We start from the raw sequence: 27,571 nt of genomic DNA on the forward strand, positions 1-27,571 counted from the left end.
AATATAGGTATAAACTCTTCCTCCCCGTTGGCCACAATTAAAAATTCCCATTCTTATCTAAGCAGTTGTGAAATATTACTAAATACTCAAATGCAAGCAAGCATGAAAAACACACAAAATTAATTATTTACATAAGAAAAAAGAAGAAAAACCCAACCCAATTCAAACTCAATACCAACAGTTTGTAATTGCACGTAATAGCTTTTCTGCATTATAAACTAATTGGCTTATTGCTTAAATAGTTGTAATTTTTGTTAGGTCTTGCTTCAATTCATTGTGTATTTCCTCAGCCCACACAGCACCTCCTGCCCACCACAGAACGGGATTAATTGCTCCCACAAAACCAGGGTGGCGAGGGCCAGTGGGAGCTTTGGACTGGAGGAGGGATTTTGTTCTGGTTCACACCGAACTCCTTACGATCTCCGAGAGGTGAAGACGAATCTGCTGAATTTGCTGTTTCAGATGCACGCGTTCATCTTCATTGTGCCACGCCGCTTAAATACGGGCAATAAGTCTCTGTAACAATCTGCTTTCTTTTTTGTAGTAGTCGATAGATTTTATTCTTTTTAAACAGTGTTTTAACAACTTTATTTTCTTCTGTGTTTTTTACAATTTCCAAAGACCTGGAAAATATGTACTTGTGAAATTAAAACACCATCAGTACTTCATTAAGGCTTGCTCCATCATCTCGTATTTTATTACGTGCAACATTCTCAATTTTCTTGCTATTCTTACAGCCTAAAATGTTCATTTTTAGTTGTCTGCTTTGTGGCCCACATCGTCATTAACTGCCAGTGCTGAAAAGAAATATATAACATTTTGTAGAAAAATAGTAATTTTATTATTTCAAAAAGATGTCATATAAAATTTGTACTGGCTTTCATCTCATTTTCAAACAAATGCGATCTCAGAGTGAGCTTGGAGTTTTTCACTGATGAGATATTATTTACTGTTATGTGTAGAACTGAGAATCATTAACTGATACAAGTTTAGAAGGAATGTATATTTATTTTGTTCTTTGGTTAAGTACTGTTTCTAAACCGTTTCATAAAGATAAACCAACAGGGTAATAAATTTTGATAAGAAAGGCTGAAAACGTTCTTCAAACTAAGGCTGATTTTCCATTGCTTTCACTATTATAAATCCTTACATTTAGGCCAGAGATATAAAAAGGCAGAAGATATCTTAAAAAAATACTTTTCGCAAGGGTCAAAAATCTATCTAACAATATAACAGGGTCCCAAAACTTTCAGGGTTTGTTTATTAGTCACTGCTCTGCTTCCAAAGTCCTTGTCAACTCATCATGTCTAAACTGCCGGGATCCGAGGCCCCTTCGCTGCGCAGAGCTTCAGCCATGTCTCTTCGAAAGACTGACATATTCTGAGTGAACCTGGGAAAAAGAGAACCCAGATGCTTGGTTAAAGGAGACCTGGTATGGAGAGATGTATTTCAAGCATCGGTAAAAAGAATAACTATAATGCAGATTTTAAATTGAAAGAAAACCAGAGGAAAACTCGCAAACAAAATCACTAGGTGCCCTCAAAAACCAGTCCTATAAAATAACAACGAGCATGTAAAGATGTATGGGCAGCATTATAAACTCAGCCTACCAACAGTGTGAAACATTTTAAAAGTCAGCTGGGAAATGAATGCAATGAGAAACCTTTCCGTCTCACGCGACTCAGAACATGTCCTTTCCCCCAAACCTCCAGCAAAGGGCTCTCTGGGACATGTCCAGATGGCCATCAAGGCCAGGCTCTCTCAGACCTACCTTCCTCCCTCCTGAGCGGTGTCAGAGTTCAACCTGTCTCTCCGTGAAACGCGGTACCACCACCCATCTGGCACAGAATGATTTCACAAAAATATTCCCCGACAGTTCTCTGCTGGCAGGTGTAGGACGGGAAATCCGTCCGGTGCCATCACACCCGACACGGAATGCCAACTCTGACTCAGCTTGTACGACAGCCCCAATCTGATCTACTCCCTTGGTCTATCCTTACCTGAAACGAAGAGTTTAATTGCCATTTATCACATCTCACGTATGTATTTAAAAAACCCCCACAAAAAATGATTTAAAATGTCAGAAACACGTACTGCACCCTGCATTTAGGGTTTTTCAAATGTTCTTTTGTTTGTTGCCTCAATGCTCTTTGCTTTGATTGTGTCAGACTTTGCTGGCTCACTATAGCGAAGCTAATAAAGTTTCCCGAAGAACGGCTCCTTAGGGCTCCTTCCTGCAAAGGACTGGTGGACAGGTGCTTGCAAAACTGATGGGATCTCAGCAAAGGTCTCTTTGTAGGACCAGGGGTAATAATCCTTCCCGACCGCCTCCGCTGTACTGTACTTTATGGGTATGTCTAGCAGCAGTGTGGTAACCTGGGGCTTGCTGTGTGTAGAAATACAGGATGCAATTATGAGTTCATTCTTTATTCTATTCATAATTTTTTACGTTTGTGCTTATTTCCTTACTAATGGAAATTGATTTCTGCTCAATTTTAAACAATCACAGTTAAAAGAAGCCTCCTGTTCCACAGAATAAATCTGAGAAGGATTACAAATCAAGAGCTGAAAACAGAAAAGCCATCGTATTAACTCATGCTGCTTGTTGGGGAAGTGATGGCTTAAAAGTCTTCCCAAGTTAGACAGGCGGACGCTCCTGAGACAGACGAGCTGCTCGTTCGACCGCATTATCTCTGTCCCCCTCACACCTGCACCCATCCCTCCCCGCCTGCACATCCACAAAAGCTCTCCGAGAGCTTCCGCACCACTGCCTACCTGAGAGTACTCCACAGCGCTTCGAGATGAAAATCCCCTTTAACTCCACAGATACTGGAATCTAGCACTTGCCAAATCTAATATTTGCTGGCAGCCCAAGCGATGGAAGCCTCTGTCCATGCCCTGAACAGGGAGAGCCCAGGCAGCAGAGCTGGATTCCCCACGCTGCCCAACCACCAAGCCTTGCTGCCTGCCCAGAGGGGACAGCCTCCTGCCATCCTCCTTCCCTGAGCCTAGGCAAGTTCTCAGAATAAGGCAGCTCACAGAAACTTCACATCAAAGTATTTTTTTCTCAGAAAACAATGTTATCTTAAGGACTTCTTGCCTTCAATAAATATAAATAGATAGGGAACTAAGAAACTATCCAGGTATAAGAAGGAGTTTTACCTAGTTTTTCACTTTTTTTTTCTTTAAATCCTGAAGGACTGTTGAGTCAAATGACTCCCCTTGGCATTTACAGCTCTAAGGTCAGACCACGTCCTACAGCCCACCACTGCCAGCTCAGTTTTTCTTTGTTTTAACAGGCATTCTCCTCCTTCCCGGTGGCTCTCTGCCTTTTCCGAGGGTTTTCTGCTAATCCATAATACGAGTTACACAGAAAGTCTGTGTGATTTATTAGTGCCATGGATGTGATCCCTGTGCTTCTCTGGGTTTGCTTCCAAATTCCCCTGTCTCTGGCTATCATCCACAGTCAGGCCATAAGGAACTTACACCTTTAGTACCAGAATTGAATAGGAAAATGAAACAAAATTGCAGAGACCATAATTAACGTGAAACTCTTTAAGAATTAAACAAGTTCAACATAATTTTCACACCAACAAACAGAGAAGAAGTCAGAGAAATAAAATCGCCAAATGGTTTTAGCCATCACTTCTCTCCAAGCCCCCTTCCAGTTTGTTGCAACCTTTCCAGGAAGTTCCACAGTCGGGACTTAGATTGTGTCTCTCTACTTTCAAGGTTTGCTTTGGTTGAATAATGCACATGGAAGAGAAAATGCAGCTAGCTGGTAACAAAACATTAATGTGAACATTAAATGCAGACAAACTCGTCATTTCTTTTGTGAAGGCTTCTCCTCTTTTTTGAAATGAGGGCAAGATTGGGTGAATTTGTGATTCATGTTTAAAAAAAAAAAACAACCCTTGCCTCATTTATCTACAACGTGCAACTGGCCCCACTGGATCCCTTCTCATTCTGGCATTTCACAAGCAGTTGCTTAACCCCAACATCAGCAAGAAAAGGCTCTGTCAGAGCAACACCACTGCTGGAGGCTGAAGCAAGTGTTTTATCAGAGGGGTTTAAGGTTGGAAAAAGGCATCTCTGAGGCTCACCTGCTGAAATAAGGCAGTTTTTCCCAAGTGAATAAGCAGCAGCTGCAGCCTGGCAAAACTTGACTTTGGGATTAAATTAGGAAATACATTTCTGACCAAGAAAATACATAATTATCAAATGTTCAGGCTCTAACTGTTAAGTCTAGGGATGAATTCTTTGACAGGATATTATCTTCCTTTCAAAAGGAACTGCAGCTTAAGGCTACCGGGAATACTTCCTATGTTACATTTTTTCCAGTTAAAGTTTCCATTTGTCTTTTATTCCTTCAGCTTACTTATGTGTTATGAACTTACCTGTCTCTGTTCTTTACCAAAAGGTTTTGCTCGACTCCTTCCATAAGATTCCTGAAGCACTGGTCAAGGACCTCACGTTTGTTGTCAGGCTGGCTGGTTATCAAGGTTGCCCTTAGTTCACTGAAGTACTATGACAGCAGAGCAGAGAATATTAACAAATGAGGTTTGGAAATTTAAACCCAGAGTTACTCATCTACATCTGGAGCGCTCTTGAGCAAGTGCTTCATACGTTGCCCTCCGGGAGAGGAGCCTGGCAAACAGCACGCAGAGGTCTACCTGAATCGGGTTTCAGATGCTGCCGTCCTGCAGTGCACCAGCTTCAGCCGTATATCACGACTGAAGTTTAGTGTTAACAGGTGACATGCCACTTTACCCGTGGGTGTTGGCCACCTGACCAGTTCCAAGACAGAAAGCCACCGAAGAGAGGTGGCAGAAACATCCTTGACTACTTTTCAAATCTTTTCAGAATGGCGCAAATTTGTGCACTTGGCTGTGGGCTCTAATCACTTCAGTGCTGCGACGAGACAGACTCACCTTTGCTTCTTTAGCAGTTAAGTAATCTATATGATTTTCTATATACTATTCCCATTATATTCTGGCAGATTTATAGACTAGTTAAAATAGAACTTTTTATCACCTTTGAAAAATCTAGGTTTAGTCTAGAAATACTGAATGGGAGGGGACCTCCAGTGTTATCCATTCCCTACTACTACAGCCAAGCAAGTCACATAATCCTGTTCAGTCTTTACTATATTGGTTGTGTCAGTCAAGTCTTATGGCCTTGGGCGTAGGCACATCCGTGGTATAAGCACTGATATACACAATTATTCAGAGAAGAACGAACCATTCTGATGAACCTGTGCCCAAGCACCTGGCAGAGTTTCTGAGCAGTCCAGTATTGCAGTCAAGAATAATATTGCTGGCATTCCCCAAATTTCAGGTGTATAAGAGAACTTGTTAAAGGTAGGATGAAAATTAGTTTTTAGTATGCAAAATTTAGTAGATGTTTGAAGTTAATGTAACTTGCAGGGTGTCGTACAGAGTGTCAGAAAGTGCAAAAATCTGTGATTTGTTTGCTAGACTTTTTAAAAAACCTTTAACAGGTTTAAAGCTGTTTAAACCTTAAACAAATCTCCAATTAAACACACAACTTTTCCATCAAAACTACAGCTCTCCTGTACACATGAAAAAATATGGGATAAGAAAAGAGAACGTAGTAAAACCATAGCACTCCAACACTAAGCCCTGACAACTGAACAGGATTATAGGAAGTGTTTGCTTTAATGTCTGCTTGGCAAATTACTTGCCCTCAATCCAGTTCCTCTCAAACCAGAAACATCCTGTACTACGCATCTTTGCTGACCGCTGCGGCAGTACTGGAAGTGAAGGCAGCAGCTGATCAAATAGCTGGGTCCCAAACTACTTCGGAACTCAAAACTGAAAAGCACCTGGGAGCTGGTGTGAAAGATGAAATATCTGCCTGCAACAAACACGTTCCCAGAAGCCCTGTCTCAAGGTGACAAATGCAGAGTTCAAGGTAGAGAAGGCCACAACCCCGAGATCTTGTCCGGCGTCCACAAGTTGTTTTGAGAAAAGAGGCATTCCAAGAACTTCTTCAGGCAACCCCATAATGGGAAGTACTAACAGCACCCTCAAGTAACAGCTAGGAATAACATCGCTGCCTATCATTACGGGGCACAGCGTCCCCCCGAAGACTCTCCCCTGGCATCACTGTTTCACACTATGGAGCTGTTCTGAGCCCTGGGCTTTCCAGCGCTTCTCTGCAATAACATCACTTTTGCCTGTACACTCCAATGTCTGTGTTCTTCGGTTGAAGGACAACAGCAAGGAGGAGATGCTGTTGCCACATTATCAGGATACAGAGGGCTTTTTCTGCCAACCTAGGATTTAAATTAAACTTGTCGCTGCACTTCAGTATGGGAACAATGTCAGGAGCCACCTGCAACCACCCCGTTTCATACTAAGCTGATGCTGTCTCAAAAGATTTAGCGTTGTTTTAGGGTGGACTCTGAGTACGATACCCATTTTGGCATAATTACCCCTCCTGGTGCAAGCATGTATAAATCCCAATTTTTCTGAGTCCCCAGGTAAACCTGATGCCTTCCCTTTGAGAAGAATTATGGGCAAAGATCTCATTAAAACAGAAGAAGTAGTGAACAAGCAGTAAAACACGCTAAATGTGTGCTTGCTATCTCAGGAGCTGTAGAGACAGAGACCCTACCTGAAATAAAGGAACCCATTTCCAATAAATAAACCAGCAGTGCACTGAAATGAGCCAAGAAAAGATGACTTTTACAGCCATATGTAAGTACGTGTCCTACTTTTTCCGAACACAAAATAAATAACCTTGATGCAAAAGGGGCCATGCAAATACTGTAAATTCTATTTCCTGATCTCCACCCTTCCAAAAGAAATGTAAAGCTTGTTCTTAAGTAAAGGTGCTTGTACATATCCACGTCTCCTAAGCAAAACACATAATCATTAGAACTAGTCTAATTTCAGCAAACAGAATACTCTGCCAGTGACAAATTTATTCCTTATGATTTACAGCTCCATGGTTTTATCTTCAAGTGAGGTATTTAATTTCTTCTTATACTGAAGCATCAAAACCACGTAATTAATATGTAGTCAGGCTAATACTTAAACGCTATAAATCAGAAGCATTATATAAACAAAAGTGTCGTCTTGAACAAGATTGGGAATGCACAAAACTACTTATTTCCCACTTTTATAATGATGCAGTGACTCAGAGCAGATAGAAAATGATTAGTTTTCCTTCCAAAGTAGGAAATATTGCTTCCATCTGTAAAGTATAATATTGTGATGTCATAAAGTTTTCCTAAACACTGAATTTGCCCTTATTCCCTCTCAATCATTTTAAAAGAACTGCTCTCTCTTATAGAGCTTGGATTTAAATCACAATAACACACCGAGAAGATGAATGACAGTGCTATTGGATATGGCTAAAATTGGATCCTTCAGCACAGGTGAATGATGAGACAGCGCTTCTCTTCTTGATATATTTTCTTCTTCTATTAGTTTCCTTCCATAGCTGGGATTTCAGTTTGAATTTTAATGTATGCAGTTGCTGCTAATCTTAGTGTCTTATTTTTTTCCAGCACCCTCTTATTGTATAGACAATTCATTCTCCAAAGCAGTAATACACTGAGGCTTGTGACTGCCCAAGAGATAAAGCAATTCAGAATAAAGTTAGAGCTAGCTCTGAAGTATGGCAAATACAACAGGTCAATATCTTCAGAAACAATGCCTTGCCATACAAAAAATGCACACATTTAGATCAACTCACATTCATTTACTCAGATGGTTTCCATTTCAGACAATATTGTCTCTATTAAGTCACCAGGGAAACATGATGGGTATATCCAAATTCATAGTTTCAGATTTTATTGAAAGGGCAAATTGCAGAGTATTTCCTGGTTTACAGAATCTGCCACAGATGCACACAATCCAAATTGCAATCAATGCGAGTACTTAAGCGCTCAGATAATACCCCCCAAAGCTAGTCGCTCCTGTGAAGCCTTTCAGAAAAAGAAATTGGTTAACTATTTTTCTAGGAAGCAATTTTTCCGATGTGATTTCCACAGTGTTCTTGTTTCATATTTCTATCTAAAAGCCAGATGAGCTTGCATAACTTCTATTCCTGCTTAATTCTGGAAAAGCAAAGACATAAAATTTATTAAAAGAAGATTAATTATAGACCTGCATGATGTAAGGCTGGGTGTAAAAATTGGGGTGAAGGTTTGAGAGGACTTTTCATCAAAATGAAGCCACTCAGCCTCTGTGAACTGATCTGTAAAATACCTATACAGCACATGAGCTGAACCCTACTCTCCACTCCTGAGGTGAGCACAATGGAGCAAGGTCCCAAGGAAAGCGATGGGAGATTTGAAGGGCAACAGGCAGCTTTGTTCTGTGTGAAATAATTATTTCAACTATGGGCACATGAAGAGTGAACCTGGTGGAATTTCTTACAATACTCACTTTCTCATTGAGAAGTATAAGTCCAAGCAGCGGTCTTGACACAGACCATTGGTTTCTGCAGTCTTCAAAAATGATGGTGTTCATTAGGATTGACATCATCTGAAAGAAAATTCAGACGGTTTACATGAATATGGATACTGTTCTTATACTGTGTGATGTGGTGAGAAGGAAAAATTAATGAAACCTTTACTAACCATGCCGAAATCCCTGAGATTTTGCATATGAACATGGTATTACAAAAGTCATTCTGCCAAACAAGTATTTCCATAGCCAAAACTACCAGGTGAAGAAAGTTAAAGAAAAGAAATGTCAAAGATTGGCTCTAAAGAAAAAGTTGAAGTTGAAACAAATACGAATTGAGATTTAGAGCTGTGTTAATTTAAGGTACAGGCTTTGACTTTACTACAGGGATTTGCCCCCTTGTCACACTACTTCTAGGAGAGCAATACATGTGCGACCAGTAATCTATATTAGTTTCAGATTAATCCCTAGCTGCTCTTCAAGATTCTGGTTTTCTCATAGCCACCTTTCTTCGAGCATGACACTGCAAGGCATCTGAAGGAGGCACTCCCTATTTCGATGAAGGCAATCCTGATTACAGCAAGAAGCCTATAAATCTATACCATTTCCATCGCAGTTACAAATCCAGCCTCTGATTTTAGACGTTTTACTTTATTTCTGTGACCTACTTTACGGAGCTCTACAGCAGGGATAAAGCCACTTCATCAACTTCATAAAGCACTGAGATCTATCAACTCATACAATTAAGTTCTACCGGAACCCAAAGTGAAGGTACGTAATTCACTTTGCTCGTTGGCTGGCACGTAACCAGAGCCTTCAGCTAATGCCACATGGAGTATTCGCCTGCTGAGGCCTCTTCTGGTGTTGCTGGGCTTCTGTACCGCTGGTGTGTGTAGCTAGGAAGGGCACGACTTATTTAGGGATTAGCACAACTTTTGTAAAAAGAAATTACAAAATAACTATAGAATCCATTTAAAGATAAAATGCTCTAAGATATCCTTGAGGTATGTTAGTCCAAAATGCCAAAGGCCGCAACATCTATGAACCTAAAAACATTACTCAGAGATTAAACAGAGCGAAAATTTGTAAAATGTCACCAGTAAATAGTTTGACTTACATTTATAAAACATCTACACCCTAAAACCAAACAAAGAGGAAGTAGAAAATCATTAAATCCTTTCTGCTAGGCCAATGAGTAGCTATGAGCAGGGTCTCCAGAGAGCTGCCACACTGCAAACTAGCCTGTAATAACTGACCAAGGCGAAGTCAAACAGCATGTTTCACTAAATGAAAAAGATGAATCTTAGCACTACAAATCACCTAGAACAGAGATATCCGCAAATTATTTGAGCTTTCAAGTTCGGAACATACGGTCTGGCGTGGGAAAGGGCAATTCTTCACCTGACTTCACAGTTCAGATATCAGGCAAACTCTTTTTCATTACTCGTAGGACAAAACCAGTTCTATGCTGCTTTGGAACTAATGCAAACAATTCAAAACCTCTGCACGAGCACCAATAGGGGCTTGTACTGCAAACATGAACAATAATTACAATTTCTTGTAATTCATTCATCTCCAGGTTTTCGTCTCCATAGCTTGCAACAAAGCCAGCTGCTAGGACAGAACCATTTTTTTAAGTAATTAAACAAACTCACTCAGAGCACCACAACTGACATAGCCATATTTCTTAGAAAAAGCGTGATGCATGTAGAAAGACTTTCATTGCGATGCTTACTCTAAAAAGGGCGTGCTCGGCGACAAGTTCACGACTGACCCGCAGGGAAAGTGCCACCTCTTCAAACTCCAGCTTTATCAAACAACTCATGAGGATGTCTTTAAGGTCTCTAGCCCAGAATTGCTACTAAATTGCAAGTGAACTGCAAAGCAAATATTCATGGAAAGTTTTTGGCCTAGATATGGAGAAAGACCAAAATGTCCAAAATTCACCTGGGAAGCACTTATTTGTCTCTGCATAAGTAGTACAGACAGTACTGAAAAAAGCAAGGAATACGATGAATGTTATAATTCATAAAACCAAAGCCAATATACAGCAATCTACAGAACAGTAACTGTTAATTGTGTATTTTGATATTGGCCGACCAGGACAGCAAACAGCGAAAGCCTCCCTCCCACTTCCAAGCTTTTCCTCTGACAAGATCCTACTGCCAAACACTTTTAATTCCACTTCTGACTCTAAGGATTAATGAGAGAGAACCCTTTTAGAAATCATTAGGCATGTAGGGAACAACACGGTATTCAAGAGTTAGCTAGGTCTCATCCCTGGACATGCGTATGTCCGTTTTCTTCATGGGTCAACCTATTCCTTTCTATTAAACTAGACAGTTACACCACCGCCCAGCGCTAATGCTTCCACACAAAGCTGCCTCTCTTTAAAGGAACTACGGGGACCTGCGGTACCGCTGCAGTAATATGAACAAGGTTGTAACATCCGCCTGCGAGCTCTCTGGAACAGCGATTAATGCCTCTCATGAAGTTTATTACTTGCAGAGGTGGACGATTTGGAATCCTAGCATGTTGTCTTTGCAGATGTCTTAGACACCCCACTTCTTGCAAAGATTAAAAAAAAAAAATCAAGGTGTACGGCTTGGCGTTAAGAGCTGCATGCACAAAGTCAGGCAAACCTATCTATCGTATCGAGACCTCTGTCGGAGGTTGTCAGGAGCGCGCTATGGCATAGGCAGAAGACCACCAGCAATTACTGAGCCTAATTCCACCAAGATGAAGGGCACCAAAATCCATGATAACAGCCTTAAACTTCCTTTTCCGTGTTTCTCTCTCACAACTATTGCTGCTGCTTTGCTTTACTCGGTAGCTTTGGTTTCCCTGTGCTACTTCTGCGTGAGCCTACAGCAAGCTGTTCGCATTCCAGATCCTTCTTTTGTTGTACAGTGCTGCTGACACACTCCAAGAGAGACTGCACCCGCAAACAAGCGCTAGGAGACCACCCCTGCTGGAAAGAGCTTCTGTCTAAGGGAGGCAGCCTGTGCAGATCCATCTGCAAGGCAATAGAGCTCGTCTAGACGAGCCTCACGCTACTTTATAATGAAGCTTTGCCTCAGCAAACAGCACATTTACTGGTGATGTACCAGCCTTTAACTCCTTCTTGGGCAGAGCTATCAGGCTCTCATTTAATTCCACGAATTCTCCCTCTCCCGCCTCTCTACTATTTTCACATGATGTGGAACAGCTTCTTCTTACATCGCCAAGTGACATCCTCAGCTTCTTCCTTCAGACCTCACGCGATCAGTGATTTGACTCTTGTAATCAGGAGAAACAGGTTGACCCATGCAGGAAAGAATTTCTAGATACTTGACACACAGCTCCATATGTGTGCCCGTTTTTGTTGCTCCCCTGAGTTGTTCAGGTCATCTTTAAGCTTCTGAAATAACGCGCCTTCTCCTTCGTATTTCATTTGCTGACACACATTTACATGTATTTGTATTTATGATGGCAACATGCACAGAAATGATCACGGCAATTTTCTGAAGATGAGATTTTGCCCAATAACATCTACAAATGAGGAGATGAATGCAGTTACCCCAGAGCGACCCTGCTCGCTCCCAGGCCGTCAGCTGGACCCAGGGACATCAGCAAGCATTCAGCAGCCAACAGCAGCAGCGCTGGCTGCATTTTTATTTCACTTCTTTTGAGAACTGCAGAGCATTTCCCAGATGTTAGTTAGCGTCAAAGTGTGCCGCTGAGATACATCAGCATTACCATCACATTTTACAGAGGGGCTGATTGAGGAACAGAGTCTGTATGCAAAGCCACAGGGATACAGACTGAGCCTGGGGCACCCCCTCAGCTTCCTCAGCTCCTTCCAGCCATCACCAAATCCCAGTTGTGCTGTTGCTACAGACCTGCAGCCCCTCTTACCGGGCAGCAGCAGAAGCTGGTGGGGTTCAGGTGGACTTGCATGCATTTAGCGTGCAGATGCCAGAGGGAAACCCACGCTATGGTACGCCCTCCTTGCTCCACCCTTGCCAGAAGTCTCATCATCTAATTGGAGATCACAAACCAACTCAATGGCAAAACAAACCACAGAGCACAGAAGCAGAACTGATCAACACATGGATTTTTTGTTTCCTAGGTGGAAAATACCCTTTTGGTAGAAACTGAAACGTTTTGTTTCAGGAAAAGGAGGTCTCAGATCCTGCCACAGACCCACTGCAGCGCAGCGGCACTCCAGCAGCCGGGGCAGCTGCCCGAGGCGTGGGGCAGACCCAAGTCCTCGCGCCAACGCGAGCAGAAAACCAGGTCTCAAGGTGGGGAAAGAGGCAGTAAAAAGGAAGGAGGTGGGGGAGCGGATAATCTATTTTCTACTTAGTTCAAAACAGCAACCTTGCCTCTGTTCTCTTACCTTAAACACAGGGCATCACTTTATCTGGTTCAATAATGTTTCTCCTGACACATTTGTTCTTTACAAAAGGAACTATTGACAGAACAGACAAGAATAAAAGAACTGTTCTTCCAATAAATTAATTCTTCAGAGCCTCTCTTCCTTCAGAGCCTCTTTCCTTCTTGGGTGGAGGAAGAAAATGTTGGTCAAGATAACCCTCATTATGAAAACTTTTTCTAAAGGAAGCTGGAAAAGAAGCTGCCTTTCCATTAAAAAGGCTCTTTTTGCTGCTCCGTGTTATCAACAGAGAGCACTTGCATCATTGCAGGTCCCGTAACTCATTTCTCTCTCCCATATGTTGGGATGAATATTTTATTTTGCTGCAACTAATCACATTTTAACATAAAGAATATTATGTTAACACGAGAGACAGCAGTATGTATTCCTTTGCCGAAGATTTAAAATGGCCCAAGAACCTATACGTCTTTTAACCAAACACTTGGCTGGTCAGAATGCTCGTATTTTCCATTCAGATCTGAAAAAGATTCAGATTTTCATTGTTTAGCATATAAAACTTGGTAGGTTTTTATAGGTCTAGCTTCCGACAGTCTGCTCTTAATTCAGGAGCTGTGATTACTAATTTAAATGTCCTTTGGAGTTCTCAGTTCTTTCACCATCAATTCTTCCTATATCAATAAATGGATCATCATTTACTAATAATATTAGGAAGATTTAAATGCTCCAAGATTATTAAATACCTTAAATTTTAATCTGTTGTTTTAAAATATTTATTTTACTAGAAAGCCTAACTTTCAGATTGATATTTTCCATGTTCCAAGCTAAAGTTTCCAGATGAAATAAGAAAACTAAAGCCTTTATTTATTATGAAAGTGAAAACCAGCCCATTATTCCCGAACTAAAAAAAAAAAAAAAAATTAACTGCCAGAAACAGCAAATCAGTTGAGATTTGCAATATATGAGAGTTGAAGAATCGCGCGTCTTGTCCCCCTGCACTATGAAATTACATTAGACCAACAAAGAGCTTTAAACAAGTTGTTCCAGAGCAGCAGACGCGCGGAGGGCCGGTGCTGCGGCTGACGCGGGCAGCCTCGGCCTCCAGCACCGAGGCACGGGCCGAGTTACGGTACGGCAGCTTTCCTTCTGGACACCCTCTCGGCTCTCTCCCGCCCTCTTGCTAATTTTCATTACATGCGTGGGAAGAGGGGAGGAGGGAGGGCAGGAGAGAGAGAAGAGGGCATCAGACAGAAAACAGAGGCAGTCCATGGAACGGGGCTAAGGCAACCACAGAGATCTCTTCAGCAGCCTCTCTGCTCCGAGCCCTCTAAGCTACCCTCAGACCAAGCTTTTCTTTCAGTCTATACAGGCTCGATTCCTCCAGATTTCTGTTCACAGAATATACCATTTCACCCTATTTATACATACTTCCAATATAAATACATAAATAAACATGAATAACTAAAATGTCATGATTCAACAGCTGAAGCTTAAAGAAGCTGCAGGAATTATCAAGATTTAATAAAATCGTGAGGGACCCAATCTTGTATGTCAATTTGGAATAGTTCAATTGGGTCTGGCCTTTTTGTTTCATTTCATGAAAAAATTAAGGTATAAATGGCTGAAAAAAACCCAACCCTGATGTCAGGACAAGGCATCTGGGTGACTCACTGCATACCACGAACTAGTGTATGCCTGCAGCCGATGGACTGAAATACGATTTAAGTGTTATCTCTCACAGGGTATTCCTATCAGTTATACGTTACGTCCTGCTGGGAGAGTCTTTTCTCCCAACGTTCAGAAGGGATGGGAAAGGGATGGCTATAGATGTGAGGAAGGAACAGTCACAGAGAGCGTGGAGCTTGGCATTTCCCTGCATACGTCTTTAGAACTGGCCAAAGGGCTGAGCACGGGAGATTCACTTCAAGTAGGTCCAAATCATGAGCCAGCAGAAATAATCATAAAATAAGATTGTACTAACTTATCTCAAACCTGAATTTGTATCTGAAAGAGAAACATGAGCACATACTCAAAAGGATACATTTAGGATGATAGCTTAATGCTAACGACAAGCACCTGCAATGTGCCCATTAAATTTACTACACCAGACCCACTGCAGTTTTCTATTTTTTCACTGTTAAAATAAACTGTCGTATGTTCGTAGCACAATAACACAGACCAGTAGTGCAAAGTGGACTTTTCAAAGCTAAGGTTTACTTGCATCATTTCCTACCTTTAGCCAGCAGTGAACTGCCTTTCAAGCAGTCGCCAGGATCCCAAAGCAGATGTTTGTGCTACTCTAGGGAGTAACGGCAACGGAGCTGGAACACGGGCAGCAGCTACCTCCTGCGCACGAGCTGTTGACAGCGAAAGATTTTGCCCTACACTAGGACGTTTTCAACCAGCAGTTTTAATCTCTTCCCTCTAATTTGGGGGCTTATTCTAACATGACAGAACACATTCTTTTCAAATTACAGTTGCATCTGAATTTTTTACGTGAAGGACTATGATAGTCGGTTCAGTCTCGCCTAGCAGAACTGGGTCCATCTATGCTAAGCTAAGGGAGACCATGCTCCCGGGTGAGCTGGCATCCATCAGGGATGGAGAACAGATGCCAGCTGGCTGCTACAGGCTCACCTATAGTAAAGCAGTAAGTCCCACGGGATGGAGCAGTTTCGCCTAGTCTGAGGGTTGGCTATGTTAAATACTGGAAGCGGAACAGTTAACTGCAGCAACACTGGAGATGCCTGATGAATGAAATACCTCCTCTTTCTGCAGGGAGGAGGGGATACATTTCATTAATTATTACCTTCCAGGGTGCGCTGACTTGCTTCTGTCTGTGCTGAATTTCACGTAAACCCTCTGTTGAATGTCACATACTCATATGCTGCCTGAAGTGCTAGATTTTGTATTTGGATATCTGGTGTAGCTGACAGATGTTTACAAACTCGTGTATCTGCACAGCTTCTTTTTTGCCTATCCATCTGTGCTCCCTGATAGACAGCAAATTATTCCACCTCAGGCTGGAATAATTTAAGATTGTGACATCAACCCTTAATCTGCATTTTTTAGCTGGTAGCATTCAGAGATTTTCATTTGCAGATACTAGAGTATCATTTTAAATTAACCTAAGCTGTCTATTTAAGATTCAGCCATTTCTAAACAAGTGGCCATGACTATACAGCGTTACATCTTTAGTTTCAGCTGTTTTTAAAGACGACAGAACTGTGATTAACCAGGACTTTTGGAATGCACAAGCTGTCATAATTTGTAACATAAATTTCAGGTTGCTTTGGTGTAGAAGGCTGAGCTCTTTAAAAAATCTTTAAAAAAAAAAAAATACACATTCCCCTCTGCTTTTAGCAGTATATGAAGAAGCAGTTAGGTTCAGGTCTTTGTAAACCCAGTCAGTCTCATCTCAGAAGATGATCCTTAAGCATTTTTTCCAGTCTGCATGCTGAGAGCCTCTCCCTTTCTTGCACAGCCAGCACTCTTACCTGAGAGGTGACGCAGGATGAAGTCAGTGTCTACTACCAGCACCTCCGACCAAGTGACTAGTTACAGATTATTTAATCCTCTTGGGAGGAGAGAACAGCGGTTTCACCTACACCAACGCCTTCCAGCAAGAGTCTATCTTCAGGAATATAAATGGCTCTATGTCTAAATCTTTCAGTCTTCCCCTTAACTGACACTAGGACTTACAGCATGCATCTTTTTTAAATTCCTCAAATGTGAGCTGTCACTCTTCTCATCTCTAGCTCCTGAGAAATTCATCGGTGCCTTCCCTTGTATCAAGTGCTGGGAGTTGATGCACAAAAAAAGCTGGGGATTTTCAATGTTGCACCTGGATTTCAGCATAGGAATTGGGATCTTTACCTGCTGGACCATTAGTTTTCTGAAATCTCTATTACAGGAAGGCCTTCCAAAATGCCAGTCACGTGGGGAGGGAAGACAGGGTCGGAAAACGCTATTACTGGAAAAATAAAATCATTTAGTCTAGAAACAATTTGAGGCTCATCTCAAACTCAATTTACAGAAATGTTCCAGAAATGGAAAAAGCTGCATATGGAGGGAAAGGCTGAGCATGAGATCAGCTCTAAATCTTTCATCCAAGGAACCTGAAGGTATCTCAAACTAAGCGTGCGTTTATTCCTGAATCTGAACGAGACTCATTCTGACACTGAGTGGAAGCGTGGTCAGTGCAACCTCAGGGATGCAGGCCCTACAAGCCAAGGAGCAAGTCCTTAAGCTGGGCTCAAGCTTGCACTCACCTGCAAGTCAAGTCCAGCCTGGCATCTATCACATAATCCACCTGGCCTTGCAGCAACGCTAAGAGGTCTGTAGATCTCTTTTACAAGAGCCCTGATGTTGCTTGCCACAAGGCAGCTGGGATTTGCAGACAGCTTGAGCGTAGGCTCAAACCATGTGGATGTTTGCCAGCAGCAGACCCAGAGGCATCCCCCACACAGCAACAGTAACCAGTAGTACAGAGAAAATTAGAACCAGGGTAATTATTTTACCGGTATTTACCTTAGTTTAGCACTGATAATAGCACTGAGATAATCAGCAGGGACAGGGAGGCAGGCTGGGCTTTTAAGCCACACCTTGAAGGAAATCAGAGTATAAGAAACCCAGAAGCCTGGCTCTAACCACTGTTCAAGGATCGTCCATAAAGCCAAGCGGCCTACTCTGCCCTACTGGAGCAGAGCAGCGTACTAGCGTAGAACTTAAAAAGACTAATCCAAGTATTAATTACTGATTGCCTAACATATTTCAAACCTCTTCTGTTTTCAAACTGTTCATAAATTGACTCTAATTTCTTCTGTAGAACAATTAAAACTATTTTTGCTATCCTGATGAACTGAACTGTAACCAAAGCTATTGCAAATAAACATAAAAGACAGATGATAAAGATGGTAATAAGCATATTGCTACTGCGTCCTGAATAGTCACCAACACTTCTTAGTGAATATCATCTTTCACAACAACAACAAAGGATAAGAGCACAGGGCTATTTCATGCAGTCATCAAAACAAAATGCACTGAATATTATATTTCATACTAAATACATTACCCTGGCAGTTTGACACTCAACATTTCAATAGATATTGCGTCTCTCTAACATTCTGCCTGAATTTCTGCAGATGGACTTTTAAGTATCAATAGAAGATTACTTTACTTGTCACGCTAAAAAGATTTTAAAGAATGGTTGCACACACTTCATTTTTAATTTTTTTTATTTCTTTTTTTTTAAAGGGAAATGAATCATGAGTGCAGAAACACGGTTATGCCAAAAGGCCAAATCCCACGTTGTGTAGGAGTCCTTTGTGCGTAGTGCTCCTTCAATAGCTAAACTGTCTCGTCTCTGATGCGCCCAGCAAAGCACTGGGAGGATTTGCTGAAGTTAAACTAAGCTAACCTAAACTATGCTAAGCTAAGCTGACATAAACTAACAGTTTTCCCAAGTCTCATCAATCTGTTGTGATATTGGGATTTTTAAAAAAGGTATTTTTTTTTTACTGTGCAGGTTCCTGGAGACAGGTAAATACACAAGAATCTCAATTTTCAGTAAAAAAAACCCAGCAAGTAAACACCAGGGAAAAATCCCAACAAACTAGGTTTCTGGATCTCACGATTTCAGAAGACACCCTGAGCACACAAATATGTCTCAGGATCACAAACAAACAAAACCAACAGCAATTTATTAGCCTAGGAAAAATGCGGATTTTTGAGGTTCAATTCCAGAGTCTTGAAAATCGGAAATCTGCCAAGGCTAAGTGGGACATCTATTTAATGTGTGCCGGTCACTAGAAAGTTTTCAGCAACGCAACAGCCGTTTTCACCTGACACATACCTTTCCCTTTGCTCAAAACGAACAGTGGCTAGGTCAGAACGCCACAGCAATTGCCTCATCGAGCACCGGCTCTCTACACAAGCATCATCTCATCCGCTATAAGCTTCGACGGGCCACTGCTATCATATCCAACAGCAATTAAGCATCCTTGTAAGCCGCTGCTATTCTAGAATTTTAAATCTGATTTTTTTTTTTCTTTTTTTTCATGGACGAAGGGGTGGGTGTTTGTTAACTGAGAGCAAGTTTCATTACTCACATGGCAAATCTGCCAGTAGCAGATCACGGAATGGATTGTTACCTTTCCCTATCCATTTTGTAAAGATATTGCTTTCTTTCCAGACTGCAAGCATCACTTCTAACGGGATTTTGAATTATAATGTGAACTTTACAAAATTATTGGTGCTATTCATATCGCTAGTTAGATTCTATGGAATGGCAATATTTTTTGCCCTTTCCCAAACCAGCACCTCTTAGTGTTTTATATAAAACAACCGCGGCCAGCAGAAATCGAAAACATTTCCAAGTAAAGTATTACATTGCACTGAGTAAACAAGGAATAAAACATTTTTATACTTCTCTTTAAACTTATTTGCCTTTTGAAAATATTTATGCAGCACAGAAGACACGAGGTTATTGAGAAATACAGCCAGTTCCTCTTCTTTAATTGAAACATTTATGCTTTTTGTTCTGCTAGCAAAAAGCAATGAACAGTAATAATGCAAGATAAATATACAAGAAACTTATAGATATGATTGTAAAACAACATCATCCTAATGTTTTCATTTAATTACCCTGAAATGTATTCTATTTAATATTCATTACTCAAAAGCCAATTTAAGAGAGAAAGAGGTGAAGGGACTTATTCAGAAAGACGGACTGTCATTCACTGCAATAGTTATCTAATATACAGAAGTTAATAAAGCAGATTAATCTACAAGTCCCTTTAAGCCATCACGGAGTTTAGAACAACTGCCTCTTTGACCTCTAACCCTCCCGCTGTGCACCAGTAGCAGGTGCCAGCTGCACTAAAATTATGGCTGAGGCGTTTTAAGGCAAAGTCTTTTCTTACTTTGCTTCTGACCAGCAGCTGACCCTGTAGGAACGATTGTTTCATGTGCTGGCCTAAAGGCTACATAAACCAGTAACCGATAAACAAAAGCATACATACACCAGCTGCCTAGCCTGAGGCTGCACATCCAACACTGACACCTCTAGCAGTTCGCGCTGCGAGCCGAATCGCCGCTTTTTGTTTCCATACATGAATTCTGTACAATACTTGTTACTTCGCGGAACTAAACTTCTCTCCAGCCCCCAAACTGTTTGTGTGAACTACAGCACAGCTTGGATGATTAAGAGGAGATGCCCAATTTGATTTAGCACCATTATTAAGAGCGTGAAATCTTCAGATACATCACTAATGATGATGTATTTTAACATTAAAAGTCTTGAAATTAAATTACTTGATTCACATGACAACAAATCACAACAAGGCTTTAAACAAAGCAGAATTAGAGAAGACACTAAGCTCATTAATATTTTTGATTTCTTAATTGACAGCGCTCATGTAGCGATAGCTATACATTTAGCAATATCCTCGAGACTGAGGCTGCTGCCGCCTTTATGCATGTGCAGTAAGAGGTACGTATAAAAGAGAAGTAACCATATTCTTCATTAAGATAAGATGGCTTTGACATAGTTACTTTGCTGATACAAATTACACAACCACAAAAACAATCAGAGTAATGATTAAATGCAGTTATGTACATGGGAGACTACTAGTGCAAATGTTAACGTATTTAAACGAGTTCCCTTCATTAAAAAAATTATATATGATATTAAACCATCAATCAAATCGAAACACTAGAGTCTAAACGTATTGTCACTGGTTAAAATAAATGACTTTGAGACTGAATTTTGGCTCACTCAATATGGTGCCTTTTCTGTTGCTTAGCCACCCAAGTCTCTGCTGGGTTGGGCTACAGCTGGTGTATCTCCATCCCTTTCAATTAATAAAGAAAGTTATGATAGTATTGGATAACATTTTTAAATCGAGCTAAGGGGCTGAAAACAGATGTCCCAATGAAAATCCCTCTCACTGCTGTATCAAATCTTTCAAGGCTCAAGCCGGCAAAAGCTGAGCACTCTGGTCCTGATTCAGCTGAGCCTTTAAACACATTTAATTTTAAGCACAGGAACAATCGCACCTGTGGGTTTCATCTGCTCTTAAAATTAAGCACGTGCTCACAGATGTGGCTCAAGGTGCCCAGGTACTCAACATCTTGCACAGCTGACCTCTGTCAGTACAATTCAGGTTTCTTTTTGTGATGTGCTTATATTCAAGTGCTTCTGCACGGGCCACGAAGCATGCGTTATAAACACACCTCCTCTTCATGTTTTTATTTCCATTACCGTGCATAACTCCACACTAGCTGTATGTGGCACTGAGGTTTAACTGAAAAACAAAAACATCACTGATTTTACTACATAAAAGGGAAAAAAGGAAAGTAGCAATTTAGAATATGTTTTTATTTTAGTAATGCCACTTGATTTTTCATTGCAACTGGCATCTTTACTCTCTCTTTTACATTTGCTACGCAGTGCTGCTGTGCTGCTTCATTCAGCGCACCTTCGTCACTCGGTGAAGTGCTAAGTCACGAGCACTCAGCTCCAGTGAGCAGCCCGGAGAGGTTTTACCCGTCACCGATAAGCCACACATCCTCCCATTACCGCAGTACTGCACACCCCATCCTTGCTCCCCTTTTCAGCGCTACCGCACTCACCATTACCCACGCCCTCCAAGTTCTTTGTTCATCCACATACCTCCCAGCCACCTACTGCAACGCTCCTTTCCTAGAGATCCCTCTCCAGCCCATGTACTCCACTACGTTCCCCTACGGCAATAAACGGCAGCTCTTCCCACATCCCTGCCGATTTTCCCTAACTGCGGCACTCCCCACCACTGCCCCCAGAAATGCTGAACCCTCAGAAGGGCTTGGCGCAGGCACAGCCTCACTCCACAGCCCCCCGAGCCTGAAACAACCGTTCGCCAGAACTGTCCCCTGCTGTGGGCCCACCTGGGCTGAGAAGCAGAGCGTACCTGCCAGCAGCCACCGCCGGCCAGGAGCCATGTGCCTTCTGGTTCCCGGCTGGCCGCGCCGCAGAGGCACGCAGTGCCGCTCCACCTCTGGGCAGGCCAAACAGCACTCGCTGCCGCTCCTGCACCAGCGAGTCGGAGATTGCTTCGGCTGCACGCTGTGTCTTGGCGCAGGCACCGTGCAGATCTAATCCAAACGCTGGTACGACATTCAAACTTACCAAAACCCCCTCCTTATCCTTACCCACACCATCCTCCCGAAGACGATGCACGGAACGTAACCGCCATGCAATACCCTCCCTCATTCGTTACCCCTACGCCTAACGCACCTCTCCAAGAAAAGCCCGGGAAAGGCAGCAAACACCGCAATGTCACCGAGATCCTGTTTCTGTTCAACCAACCAACCATTTACCCCCTTCCACTCCCAGCACAGAATTATTTCAGTGATGACTACGCAGAGTTCTTTCCCTACCGTGCATGGCTCTTGGGAACGTTTGTCAGAACCGTGGGTGAAAGATGCTACAAAACTGATGGATTTTCGGAAAGAACTAACATGAACAGTACTTCACCGCACCAAAATTGAACTAACAGCCTAATGTGTACAATTCAGCAAGATAAGCATTACCAGAACATAAAGGCAGCATCTTAAAACCAAAAATTACACTTTAATTTATAAAGTGGAGCAAGCACTGGCTTCACCTGACAATCCCAGAATAACAGCATAGAAAAGTAGGAGCCTTTTAAAATTATTTATTAAAGTGCTTATAACACAACATAATGTAACAGCAATAGTTGAACGTAATAAACTTAATACTGCTTTCTATCTATGTATCTCAAATTACTTTACACCTTAATTCAGTTTAGTCGTAAGACACTATCAGGAAGCAGTTGTGTGCAGATTAAGCTCAGACTAAGTAGCTCGCCCGGGGGAGCAAAGCCGGTGGCACAGCAAAGAGCAGGGCCAAAGCCAACAGCCACTGCTACACTTCAACGGGCTGCTGTAACTTGCTCCTGAACATTAAGAAGTTGCTTCACTTCCACGTTTTGTATTGCTCCTGTCTTTGTACAGTCACATCTACCTATTAAAAAACCAGAACTGCTGCGGGACGTACGTAAGCAAACAAAATAAGAACTAACGGGGTTTAATTATACAACTCTAGAGGCTAAAGACGACGAAAGCCCCCGTCATGGATATACACCTGTTTACCGAACGGCACTCAGACGCTGAATCGCCTCATCCAGCGGCGAAGGAGCGCTCAGCTGCACGCTCGCCAGCAGAAAAGCAAGGCGGCGCTCCGTTGGTGCTGCAGCCGCTGCTCAGGAGCGGCCAGGCGCCCCGGCCCCGGCCCCGGCCCCGCCGGCCCTCGGGCCCCCGCCGGCCCTCCCCCGCGGGCCCTGCCAGGCGGCCGAGCGAGGCGGGAGGCGGCGGCTCCGCACCCCTCGGCGGCGGGGGGGGGGGGCCCGGCCGCTCCTCCCGCCCGCCTGCCCCGCCGGCCCCGGAGGCCTCCCCGCCGGCCCGCCGGCAGGGGGCGGCGCTCCCGCCCCGGCCCCCGCCGCTGCCCCGGCCGGCGGGGCGGCCCCCGGGCACCTACCGCCCGCCGCGCTCCGGCGGCGCCTTCCTGCTCCGCCGGGCCGACGGCCGCTCGGCAGCGGCCTCCCCCTGCCGCGGCGCTGGGCGGGCGGAGCCGTCCCCGCCTCGGGCCCGGGAGGGCGGGAAGCGGCGGCGGGCGCGGCTCCCGCGGCCCCGGCGCTCGCCCGAGGCTGCGGCCCGTCCCGGCGGGCGGGGAGCCGGCCCGGCGCAGGGCCCGCATCCCCCACCGGGCAGCGGGGCCCAGAGGGGTTTGTTGCCGTGCCGGTGGGAGCAAGCGGCAGTCGGGCCGTTGTGTGGCTGCACAGCCAGCGGTAGGACCTGAGGCGGGCCGTTCCTCAGGTGCTGCTGGAAATTTTAATTACCCAACTACTTCCAGAGATCCAACTCGGAAGAAATGTTCTAACGGGTAAATAATTGCAGTTATCATTGCATCAGTTTAGTTTAAAGAGCTGACAAACCTCTCTAAACTCAAAGCACAATTAGTCATTAGGGTCTAGTTTTTCAGCGCTGTTAAGCAATTTGTAACCCATTCCTTTTAATAGGGTTATGCATTACTTAACCGACACAGATGTCTTGAAAACTGAAACCGCTGGTTATGAAGCAGCAACCTTGTTCATTAGCTTCCATGATAGTCAAATCATCTATAAAACCAGTGTTTAATGGCCAGCCGATGAATAATCAATGTCTCACTTTTCATCTGAGTGTGAAAGTGAGAATAATCTAATACACCGTCCCCCTGGTAAAACGCGAGGCCTTGGGTTCCGTTTCTATTCAGGGCTGATTTATAACCCAATGGAAACCTGATGTAAACATATGATCAATGAGTCCCATCATTGCTGATAATAACCCCCAACCGGCCCACTCCCTCATCTCAAAAGCCATCCCTTTAGGCTATTAGTTTCGTCCAGCTAATCCTCTCTACTATTTCTGCCTGCTGCTTTTACCTTGGCCATCCGTTCAGTCCAGCAGACTCAGAAGTAATTTTATACGCAGCAGAGAGCGGGTGGAATTGATTTTTCACTCAGTGCTCAGTTCCCATCTGAATAATTATCAATTTTACTGCCTCATAAAGGGAAGAGTCAAAATTTCAAATCAATTCAAAAGAGCTTCTGAGACTACAGAAACCGTGCATGAGAATAAAGGTCAAAGTTGTCAGTGACCTCGGGAGATGATGTCAGATATTAGTACACTGAGTAGTTGACATCAGAGGCACTCAATATGATATGACTAGCGCTAATGCAAATCATATTTATGCTGACTACTGGAGACCAGCCATTAATATTTAAAAGAGTATGTGAAAGCCTGCATTCAAAATAAATATAACGTATTCCGCAGAATCTGAAGTTAATAAAGACAGATCACCGCCTAGTCACATGCCGTGAAGTGAAAGATTACCGCGTTATTAACAGACAAAGTATTACATCAAGATTGCCACAAACGCAGGGAAGTCCGGAGACCAGGTTGCTGTTCTGCCCTTTGCGCTCAAATCAGTGCGCGCAGGGTGCCACACTGAGCAATCTGACATACCCAAATGCTGACTTCACTGCTAGTTTCCATGAAACCCCTGTTAGGCAAGTAAAACATAAGAACCTGTTATATGACAAGGGAATCATCATATTCTGATAATGATGTCAATAATAAGCATCATTAATATTCTCCCAGTATGCTATATGCTGCCAGGAATATATTAGCGACCATTAGTTACTTTTCACCTTCAATTAGAACAGTAAACAAATGACAACGATAACTGTGGTGACTGTGTGCCAGGCGTTTTCCAAATGACAGCGTACCTGTTAGGGAAACACGAAGACGTCCACACTAGCCATTTGCATTTTGTTAATAACGTCTGTTTTCGTTAAAAGCCTCCAGACCTGTGAAACGCGTCTCCTGAAACGGCATCTTTGCAACTCTGTTCGGAATCCAGAGCCTCTTGTAAAGACGCAGTTTCAAATAGTTTAATGAGATTTTAAGGGAGTGTGGCACAGAGCAGAAGTGGAGGTATGTAGCTATGAACATCCTGATCTCCCCATAATGTACTTGGGCTGTGATAAACCTGACGGAGCTGGGAAGGGAAAATCTCTCCTGAACAGTACAGCGGCCACTTCCTTTTCAGAAGCATGAGATTTAATTTCTATTGTATTTACCTTTAGCAGAAAAAATCCCACTGAGTCACCTACTGTAAAATAAAATATTCCAACTCGATAGCATACAGCCATTCAATTTACACATTTCATTACCAAAATGTATGGTTCAATGCCAGAATCTGTTCCTCTTCCTCCTAAAATACTTTAGAGAGCTTTCCTTCCCATTTGCCTATAGAAATGTACTGATGATCTCGCACACCTCTGTTTAGGAGCAAAAATGAAACACCAAGTTTTAAGATACTGTACAGCCAAGTATAGTATCTACGCTTTTCACTATGACAAAAAATACCTTCAATCTTTGGTTGTCACGAGAACACGGCTGAAGCTACTCAGGGTTGCATACCAGCGTAGGGAGGTTTGTTCTGTTACTAAATAGCCAATGCTACCCTGGTGTTCAGGACCACAAAAAAACCAGAAAAATTCAGAAGTGTAGTAATACCCCATAGAAAAGACTGCTAATTCACCTGCTGTAGAACTTCTGGGTTCTGCTGCATGAAATGAAGCAATCTCTGTCCATCCTGTGAAAGTTCTCTACATCTTAGAGTCTTCTTGCCTTCTTTAGCGAGGTGCTTGAAGAGGTAGGTGACAATGTAGTCTAAACTAGCGCAACAGCTGGAGGAGACAATTGTATCTGTGTAAAAAATGAAACAGTTTTGAAATTGTTTCCATAAAAGAATAATTAATAATGACGTTTTATAGTACTTGGAGAGCTCGACTTCAATAATCTCTTTGACATTAGGCGAATCGATACATCGACAAGTCTATTTTTGATACATGAGTTGACTAGCTTTGAAGACTGCTTTTATTAACACACAGCGGTATTAAACCTTTGCTTTTGAGCAACTGGATAGCTCCATGTTCTAGAGATCTTATGAGCCACAGTGAACTCCTTTCACAGCTGTATGAATGCAGCTGCCCCTCTGCGTACTGGGAAAGTGCAGGACGAGGGTCGACATTTTACTGGCATTCAGCTTCACGTTCAGAGGGCTCCAGATTCCTGGAAAGCAGAAGTCTGTTTTGATCTGCTTACTGAAAAGGCAAGGTTAAATCAGTAGAGCTGCTGTCCAGGTTCTTCTCAAGTAGTATTTCACAACGTTTCTCTGCCCCAAATAGCTTACAATTGCCACTATCAGGTGGCAAACAATGAACAAGGGCCATCAAAGGTAGCACAAGGGTGATCACAGAACAGCCAGTTAGTCATTTTGCATAACAACTAATAATTCGAGTAGGTTAAAGTACATTAAATATGGCTGGCAACAACACAACAGCAATCACTACCAAATGCTTCACAAATGTCCCCAAAACTGAAAGCCATGACAGGAAAGGAGGATATTGTTGAAAAGCAGAAGCAAAAGCCACTTCGTATCTTTACTTACTGTTTCTATAAGTAAGGGAGATTAAAAGCTTAAACCTATTTGCAGAGTAAATATGTCTGTCTGATTTATGTAAGTTATTTTGTTGCTAGGTGTTGCCTGCTGTGCCGCTGCTGTGCAAGAGGATTCTGCTCACTGCCATGCATCAGCGCGACACTGACAGCGTACCGGTCCTCGGTTCTCACGCAGGCTCCTCTCCTCCTCCTCCTGAACGCAGCGCTGCACCCTTCCCGCTGCCCAGCTGCTGTCTCCGCCGGGCCTGGCACCCGAGATGCTCCTTGGCCCCACCAGTGGCTGCGACTCCGGCATTAACAACTGCGCTGCCTCCCGCTCCGGGTCTGTAACCCTGCCCAGAGCCACATGTTCAAACAACTGCCGGTTCCTCGCGATACCACCACCAGCTGAAGCTCCTTATGTGCACGCAGTGGTTCAACCTGCCGGGTGCAAGGTTTAGCCCTAGCTGGTATTCCCTGCAATTTCAAACATCAGATCCAAATGAGCAGGGCATTTAGGACTCCATCCTGTTGCCACTGACTTCAGCTAGAACTTGTCTAGGCCTTTTATAGTTCACAGTATTTATTTTAGATGGGCCACTGGAGTAAGGGATGTGTGGGGGTTGCAAAAGGAATTAAACTGTTAAAATGCTCATTCTGAGGGAAAAGGGATTGAAGGATCCAATTAAATGTACCTTGAATTCTT

General features: G+C 43.0%; 1 protein-coding gene across 1 annotated transcript in view; it reads right to left on the reverse strand.

Annotated features, from left to right (window-relative positions):
* Positions 1 to 342: 342 nt before the first annotated feature.
* Positions 343 to 27,571, reverse strand: part of RANBP17 (RAN binding protein 17) — a 163,292-nt gene continuing 136,063 nt past the window's right edge. Inside the window, exons 25-28 of the mRNA XM_087760196.1 lie at positions 25,964 to 26,130; positions 8,421 to 8,519; positions 4,398 to 4,525; positions 343 to 1,390 (exon numbers count right to left, since the gene is read on the reverse strand). Of these exons, the coding sequence (XP_087616322.1) occupies positions 1,294 to 1,390; positions 4,398 to 4,525; positions 8,421 to 8,519; positions 25,964 to 26,130 (491 nt within the window). The 3' untranslated portion in view covers positions 343 to 1,293. The remainder of the gene's footprint in view (positions 1,391 to 4,397; positions 4,526 to 8,420; positions 8,520 to 25,963; positions 26,131 to 27,571) is intronic.

The sequence above is a fragment of the Nipponia nippon genome, unplaced genomic scaffold (genome assembly GCF_047370975.1).
Source record: "Nipponia nippon isolate SJK-2023a ecotype South Korea unplaced genomic scaffold, ASM4737097v1 scaffold_21, whole genome shotgun sequence".
NCBI lineage: Eukaryota > Metazoa > Chordata > Aves > Pelecaniformes > Threskiornithidae > Nipponia > Nipponia nippon.